General features: G+C 32.2%; 1 protein-coding gene across 1 annotated transcript; it reads right to left on the reverse strand.

Annotated features, from left to right (window-relative positions):
* Nucleotides 1–4,614: 4,614 nt before the first annotated feature.
* Nucleotides 4,615–7,511, reverse strand: LOC107954319 (calcium-dependent protein kinase 17). Its single transcript, XM_016889842.2, has 8 exons — nt 6,684–7,511; nt 6,448–6,591; nt 6,161–6,313; nt 5,964–6,079; nt 5,719–5,886; nt 5,469–5,596; nt 5,212–5,311; nt 4,615–5,054 (listed from the first exon to the last, which is right to left on the reverse strand). The coding sequence occupies exons 1-8, from the start codon at nt 7,321–7,323 to the stop codon at nt 4,962–4,964; spliced, it is 1,542 nt and encodes a 513-aa protein (XP_016745331.1). The 5' UTR covers nt 7,324–7,511; the 3' UTR covers nt 4,615–4,961.
* Between the last annotated feature and the right edge of the window lie 1,664 nt (nt 7,512–9,175).

The following is a 9,175-nucleotide window of genomic DNA, read 5'->3' on the forward strand; positions in this document are numbered from 1 at the left end:
CGTAGCTTCAAGAAAGTGAAGTGTTAATTTTGTCTAAATATAGTATTTTATATATGCGCCAATTGGTGAATCTTGTGTTTTGACGAATTACGTATTTTGGTGAGATCTGTGGGTTAGTAGATTCTTTTGTTGAATATATGTCATCCTATAAGTTTAGCTGAGTTCCTTAAGTTTGTAGTGAATAGATTTGTTTACTATTTTAATATGACAATTTAGTTAGCCAAGTGAGAACTAGTTAGAATGAAACTAAGATACTGTAGTTGATAAGACTTAAATGATGATAGGTGCACTTATGATGAGATTCAAGGGTGTTAGTGGAATAATCAGATCATTCCACTAAACCTTGTCTCTGTGCTTAGGTATATAAATATATCAGTGTTTTCACTAATAAACTTTGAGTTTTCTTTGCATTCTGCTTCTTCTTGTTTTTCTCTGCACATTCTTTGAAAAACTTAAGTCTAGAAACCTTACTAAAGTTAGGTTCACTATATTCAACCAACACTCATGTTGTTTTAACTCTTTGGTAAATACTATAAGCCCTAGGTTATTTTTAGAATTATTTACGTATTTTTAACTCTCCATGCATAAGTATCATATTTGTATGTAAGGAAGGAAACTTCTTAATTCTGGGTTAAACGTTAATGTTTCTTGAATGCATGTTTCGTTTCAATGGTGTAATGATATGATAAGTGTAATTATTTATATTTGAGCTTAAGACGCTTTTAAAGGACCGAGTGAAAAAGGCAAAGGTCCTGTTATATAAGCTTTGCTATATTTTTTGTGAGTTCCTTCATACTTCCGTATGTGTAGTATTCTTGTTTTATATTTTGTGTAAGGTAAGTGCTTACGATCTATAAAGGTGAAATGTATATATATGAAGAATGGTTGCTTAGAGTTGTCAGTCTGAGTCTGTAATGTCTATGTTAAAGTGTAAGAACCATTCTTCAAGCTTAAGCCACCACATTCTGCTTCTGACAAGAATGATATGGACTGAATTATGGAAATGATGTTAAGGAAAAATATTCATGGCGATGCCTTCAATAGAATGTACATTGGATTGGCAGATTACGATACATGAAAATAGTTGTGTAGCCTTTGGTGTGGTGAATGTATGTTGCATACTAGATAGGCAAATCATGACAAAGGAAACAAACAAAGGAAAATGAATGGAATATATGATATGAATCTATCTAAGGATTTGGGTACGTGGCTAGCACGAAGAAGGTTTATCTGTATGGTCATATGGGCGTAATGTATTCGCCAAAGGAATAGTTAATCGACATATAGACTGTTTGTGTATGGTATATGCCATTTGGAAAACTGTGTGATTGTGTTTGACTCTTTGATATGATCTGCTTGAAGTATTAGTGGTTATTGATAAGATTTCTTTTAGAACTCACTAAGTCCTTTTGACTTACCTCGTTTCCCTTTTCCTTCTCAAGCCTACTGTTGAAGGAAGACATTCTATTAGACCACACTAGAGGACATCTGCTGCTTTGAGACTTCTATTATTTTGTACTATGCATGACATTTGGGGGGTGATGTTTGATTGTATTTTGAAAAGGATTTGTACTCGAAACCCATGTTGATAAACTATGTTTTACTAAAGCTTTATTTGAGTTATGAAATGGTTTTCTAGTGTTATATTTCATACGATGAAAATTATCTTATTAAAGCTTATACACCACATGACTTATCTTATTAAAGCTTATGCGCCACATGACTTATACTTTATTTTATTATATTATTAAATGTTTAAATATAACACCCTAGTTTTACAAGGTATACGCCAAAAATAGTTTTACAGATAGATGATTTCTCTGTAGTGACACGTCATACTTGGATCCTTATAAAGGATCAGGTTTGGTGTGTTACAGCACGTCCTCCAGAGTGATAGTACACTCACCGCATGGAAGATAGAATGCGTGCGTCTCGGGTCTCCACTTTTCCACCAATGTGCTTACAAGTGTAAGGTCCAATTTACACCCACGACCAATAAGGGCCACGTGTAAAAATCTGACATCTTGCAAGTAGGGTTCAATTAAGGGTGCTAGAGAAGCAAGTAGATTACGAATATGCGTCTCTAAAATTCGATCTTTCGCCTATATATATAAACATACAAAATATTAAATTCCAATATAACAAGAAAATATTTAAATTAAATTACGTTAAATATGATAAAAAAATCTAAATATTTGCAATTGATTGACAGAAATGTGCCTGTCATCCAAACGGATTAGAGATTGTGCCATTGTTAATTTTGGAAAACATGAAATAAATTGTAATAGAAAAATATTTTACGAAAAACTTAAGATAATTTTAATTAAAAAAAAAGAGAGTTGAGAGAGAAATAAATTTTGAGTGAGAAATTAAGAGGTAATTGAGAGGAATTTGAGAGAGATTTAAGAATGTGAGAGAGAGTTGAGATTGAATTGAAGAAAAGAAATTAAATAGGGAGATTATATAGAAAATAAATTTGACCGTTAGGTGGTGTCGTTGGTCCCAACGGCTAATTAAATAGCTGTTGGGGAAATAACTGTTGAGGTGAGTGCCTATTGGGGAAAAAAGCTTCCAGCTGGAAGGGTTTTCAGCTTATGTGGCTAAAGCACTTCCAGCTAGTTTTCGAAAAAATAGCCTAATTTAGTTTTTTTTAATTTATAGTATTTTTAGGTTATTCACTCATTTTAAGTATTTAGGGGCATTTACAAAAATAATATAAAGAAAATTAAACTTGAAAATGATATAACATACAAATTAATTACAAAAATGGGTCGATTTCTATCGTAAACTTTGGTGCCGCCAAGCTGTTAGGCGATACCACCCTAAATTTGCCTTTAATCATCAACAAATCATGGTGTTGGAATTTTCTTTTAAGTGGTGTCACCTAATACATTAGTAACACCGGTATAAATCTTTAAAGAATATATATGTTTCAAGATTAAATAGAACCAAAATACATGGTGAAAAATAAAACAATCTTTTTTGTGATGTCACTTGACACATTAACGATACCAGTATAAATTTTAAAAAAAAATAGAGAGAAAAAAATAAAAAAATTTATTTTAATGTCCGCATAATAAATTGGTAACACTAATTTGAAATTATCAAAAATTTCATACAAAAAGGCTCGAGTCCTCCGTTACAAGGCTAATCTACTTACTCGTGATGCAGCCTTTGCATTGTTTACTAAGAAAGGAGGTAGTAATGGTTGATGGAATTTTTAGAGTTAGGGGAGAAGGGTTAAATCTTGGGTTGTTGATACTTTTTAATTGTTAAGGCATGTACTTTAATTACTTTTCATAGCTATGGAGTTAGATTGAAGGGTGCATTGAAAGATATTGTTAGCTTCAATTTCATGTTCGAAATCCAATGCCACTTACAACTCACTTTGTAATTAGGTTGTTGTGCAACTTATCATTTTTTTATCAAAAAATCTTGGATTTTCTTATACCCAACTTCAAGGATTTGTAGAAACAATTTATTGGATTAACATACCAAGAAAATCAAGTTAAGAAAGGACTCTTTTCTTTCAAGTCTTAGGGTCTGTTTATTGCTAGTAAAATATTTTCCGTAAAATGATTTCGGAAAAATGTTTTAATTTTCTGTAAAATGATTTACTGGAAAATATTTTCTGGTGTTTGATTGAATCTGTGTAAAATATTTTCGGCTGTTTGACAGATTTCCTGGAAATATTTTTCGAAAAATTTGTTTTTACATATATTGATATATGTTAATAAATTTTTATATTTTAAATTATTTTTACATATATTGTAATGATTTATTTATAATAATACTCAATTATTAAGCCACAATATTAATAGTTATAAATTGAAAAAAATTAATATCAAATAAATTATTTGTAATTGTGTTAAAAAACAAGTATTGAATAATTAAAAAAACAAGTTACTGGAAAATCGATAAATAGAAGCAATTTTCTACCGGAAATGAAGGAAGGAATGAAGGAGGCGATAGAGAGGAGAGCACGGAAAATGTCTTACGGAAATTGAAAGGGTAAGACATTTTCCCTAAAATGTAACCCATTTTCCCTTGTTTTGGAGTTCATTTTCCAAATAGAAAATGTTTTCCGCCAATCAAACGCTGGAAAAGTTGGAAATGATTTTCCGGAAAATCAATTCCTTCAATCAAACAGACCCTTAATTAAAGAGATCTATTTTAAATGATCTTTGATTATATTGTTCCCTTGTTGAAGACTTACCCGAAATAAATTTTAAGAAAAATAGAAGATCATACATAGTGAAGTTTTTATTAAAGAAAAAGCTTGTTATTGTAATTGTATAAGAGGTTGAGAACACTTATTTATTCATACCTAAGAACTTTTGCTAGTACAAATTCTTTGTAATTAGATTGTTTTCATGATCAATAATTTGTATCTAAGCTTTCAATCGGAAAATCTTTGTGGAGAGAGTAATTTAGTTTATGTATAAAAGTGAAGTTACAACTTGATAAGTGGAGTACTTGAACTTAAATTACTCTCAATGCATATATTTAAGAAAGTCAAGACGTAAAATAGTAAGGCAACAACTCGAAAATATTTTGTTTAATATTATAAAATATTTTGTAATTAAACTTAATATATAATTTATTAAATAATAAAAAAAAACTCATATATATTTAAATTCAAATCAAACCTGTTAAATCTAACATATAATATACAACCCTTGAACTTTTAATGACGACCTAACAGATAGCACAACCCAATAACCATTAGACTGACCTGGTAAATCTAACATATAATACACCCCTTGAGCTATTCATAGATTTAGTGGATCTAACATAAAACCCGACACTTGAACCTTCTTTTGATTATCATAATAATTTATTTTTTCTTTTCAGCAGAATTTATATTACTTTTTTTTTCCTGCATGTTTTTCACGTCGGGTCATCTATCCATTAGCCTATCAAGGGAATATTTACAGCTTATTTATTCAACACAATAATAATTAAATGAACAATTCACGTCGTTTCTTAGGATTTGGTTCGGGGTTTCCTTTCCTCATCATTGCCACAAATTCATCATAGTTGATCCTTCCATCCTGCAAATATTAAATGATATATTGAGTTAATTATTGAATTTGAAGCAAATAATTATTGATTTTGATCTATTCATTGTAACTATTATCCCCTATTCAGTGGGTTGGTGATGGATTTGCTTTGTTTTTATGTCAGAAATGGCATGGATATATTGCTTACATTATCGATGTCAACTTCAGAAATGATTTCCTTTATGTCTTGGTCATCATGCATTCCATATTCACGTAGAGCTTGGTCCAGTTCTTCGGTAGTGATATACCTGAAAGTAAGCATAATATCTTAGTTTTGAGGTTTATAATTTCCTGCTTGGGTTTCGATCCGGTTCAACTCCCAAACAAGCCATTTAAAATGGAAAAAAGGTATGCAGAAGATAACTGAAATGAACTTTGCTTAGCTTTATTGTTGCCATGCATTACCCGCTGTTATCTTTATCAAAGTGTTGGAAGGCATGGTAGAGATGATCTTCTCTATCCATTCGGTTCATATGCATTGTGGCAGTGATGAACTCATCGTAGTCTATGGTTCCATTTCCATCTGCATCAGCCTATGATTTTTTTATAGAGTAAGAAGTTAAACACCATTTATAATGATTTGACAGCAAAAAAGAAAGAAAGAAAGAAAGAAAGAAAGAAAGATTAATTGAGGCTTGGAGAAGAGTAGACATACGGCCTCCATTAGTTGTTTAACTTCGTATTCAGAGAGTTTGGTTCCTTGCTTTGCAAGCCCTTGCTTCAATTCTTCAAGTGTTATGGTGCCGCTGTTATCGGTGTCCATGCCCTTGAACATCTCTTTCAACCCCATGATTTCTTCTTCTGATAAACACCCCGCAATCACCTACACAACACAACAATTTTCAGGAAATTATTGATTGTATATTATCATAACTTGTTAGTCAATTAATTAATACATACCCGCAAAGCAACTTTCTTGAACTGGTTCATTGCTTTGAACTGTTTGAGCCTGTTTAGAACTGCATTGTCAAGAGGTGTATCCGGTGCTTCACCATCCTCTTTAATCCATGGATGACCTGTTGTTGTTCATTTTTATCAGATATACATATATACCTTCTTTAATTTCTTGGCTTTTCCCATAATTTAAAAGAACTTACTTAGAACCTGGCTGGCGGTTAACCTCTGTTTGGGATCCGCGTTTAGCATCTTCCTTACGACATCCTTTGCTTGAGTTGAAATTCGAGGCCATGGGTCACTCGAGAAATCAATGTGACCTCGCAAAATTGCGTTGAATATCCCATTTTCGGACTCTATATATCACGAAATATATATATATATTAGGTTGAAGCTTAATTAAGGACTACATGCATTAAAGTTAAACTATAAAAGAAAAAAAAAAGAAAAGGAAATGAGACTGGCAATATATCTAGAATTGATTACTAACCTGCCCAGAAGGGTGGAGAACCAGATAGAAGAATATACAACATAACTCCGACACTCCATATATCAGCTTCAGGTCCATATTTCCTCTTCAAAACTTCAGGTGCAATATAATATGCACTTCCAACAATGTCTTTGAATTCTTCACCTGTTGGAATTTCCCAAGCCAAACTTTTAGTTATAGATTTCGGTTTTATTTAGTTAATTTTAGAAGTTTTGGAAAGCAAGATGAAAATGAACCTGGCTTGTAAAAGGCTGAGAGACCAAAATCAGTGGCCTTGAGAGGGGAATCTTCATCATTATTCAACAACAAGAAATTCTCAGGCTTGAGATCCCTATGGATGACCCCCATAGAATGGCAAGTGTGCACAATCTGAACAATGGTTCGAAGCAAAGAAGCTGCAGCACGCTCGCTATAATGGCCCTTAGCAATGATCCTATCAAACAGCTCTCCTCCGGCACACAACTCCATCACCAAATGAACCGAATGCTTATCTTCGTAGGCTCCCTTGAGTTCCACGATGTTAGGCTGACCCGTCAAATGGTGCATGATCTGTACTTCCCTTTTAACGTCTTCAATATCCTCTTTGGTAGATAGTTTTCTCTTGGTTATCGTCTTGCAAGCGAATTGTTCCCCGGTCGTCTTGTGAGTACACAAATGGGTCACCCCGAACTGCCCCCTACCCAATTCCTTACCGATGGTGTACGTTGCTTTAATGTCTTCCATTGGCCGTCCTAAGACGTTCCCGATGGAGTCTGACATGGAGTTGGAGCCGGCTCCTCCTGATGATGGTGAACCTTCTGCTTGCTTTGGCGCATCTCCCTTGTCGTCGTTAGCGTCTTCGGCGGCGGGGCTGCCACGAGAGCAACAATTCCCCATTGTGGAAGGGAGATGGAGAGAGATTTGGGAATTCCGATTGGAATGAAAGAAAATGAAAGGAAAAACCAAAAGGCAAGGTTATTGCGAAGAGAAAAGAAAGGAAAGGATTGTAGAAAGAATAGATTAGTGTTGGAGCATGTTGGATTTTGGGATTGATAGTGAGGGATTATAGGGTTAAGGCAGGATGTCTAAATTATGTTGGGTCGTGCAAATGTTATGTCTGATGTTATTGTTTGAGACACAAAGGTATAGAGGATTTCTCGGACAAAGATTGTGAAACAGTTTTGGTGTCGGTTTGTTTAGGGACTTCCATGAATGGCTGAAAAATGCAAATGAAAAGCTACTGAATTCAGTTGTACTGTTAGCTTTGTAATGTAGGCCCAAACTCTAACTTAATCCATTATATTTGTTTTTAGTTTAAACCATGATTTGGTATTTTATTCCATCATTCCCTTTTCATTAGTCTCAACAAAATTTAAAATGTGTCATATGATTATTTCCCCCAATTAAAATGTGATTTGTGAAGTTCATATGAATTGAAAGATATTTCTCTTATTTTTAAAATGTTTAATTTAATTTTTTTAACACGAAGCCTACAACTATCCATAATTCCTCTCCAACCCATAAATAGGAGGATATTGTGCTTCAATGCGCTTGAACCCATATCCTCATGTATTAGCGACCAGTGCCGGAGCCAAGGGGCGCTGGCAGGGGTCCTGGCCCTCCCTAAAATAGAATAATTTTCATTTAGGCCCTTTATAATTTATAAAAATTTAAATTAGTAATGGTAAAATTATATTTTGGCCCCCAAAATAATAAAATTTTGATTTAATTCATTAAAATTATAAAGATATAGACTATTAAAATGGTGAAATTGTATTTTTACTATTGTAAAAATATATAATTTAATTATTCCCCAACAAAAAAATTTTGACTCCGCCACCGTTGGTAACAATGTCCGTGCCAATCAAACTAAAACTCAATCAGCATGTTTAATTTAATATTTAAACTATCAAATTGTATATTACTACAATATTTAGTATTAATAATTCGCCAATGAAAATTCAACACATGTAATTTTTTAAAATTAATATTAGGTAAATATTTAACGTAGCTAAAGGGCGGTAGGAAGAGGCTTAGCCCCCTTGGCTCAATAAGAAATTTATTTTATAACCCTTCCCCAAAATTAGAAAATTCAATTTGGTCTTTTTAAAACCTTTAATTAAATGGAAAACTTATAATTTAAGTCATTTTGAAAAATATTAATTTAATTTAAGCCATATTAATATAAATTTTTTAACTTTAATTTTAACTTCCTCCAATTTTATAATCTTATCTCCACCACCAAACTAAAACCAAAAAAAAAAATCGCAAACAAGCATCTTTTTATATTATTTTTTTATTAATCCATTTTAAGTACATTTTAGTATTATATTTATATTCGTATTATTTTCGTGTGTTTAAGATAATTTATTTTATATACTTGACTCCTTTTGAATGTATGTCATGTTTATGTCAGGATAATTTGTCATGGCAACTCAATTTAGAGAACAATCGTTATGTTTATGTCATATTATTCTAAATTCATCTCGTATTTATGATGCTTTATGAATTTAAAGTTAAGATTTTTTTTATTAATTTTTAAATCTTAAAAATTCATTATATGTAAATTTTGACACATTTGTGTTGTCTTAATGTTAATTTTCATATTATACCGTGTTTTAATTATTTTTCATGTTATTTTTATTAGGGGTGAGCATTCGATCGAATCGAATCGAAAATTTTCGAGTTAATCGAGTTTTCGAATCTCATTTTATCATCCTAACTTTATTTGAAGTTTTCTCGAATCGAG

The sequence above is a fragment of the Gossypium hirsutum genome, chromosome D07 (genome assembly GCF_007990345.1).
Source record: "Gossypium hirsutum isolate 1008001.06 chromosome D07, Gossypium_hirsutum_v2.1, whole genome shotgun sequence".
NCBI lineage: Eukaryota > Viridiplantae > Streptophyta > Magnoliopsida > Malvales > Malvaceae > Gossypium > Gossypium hirsutum.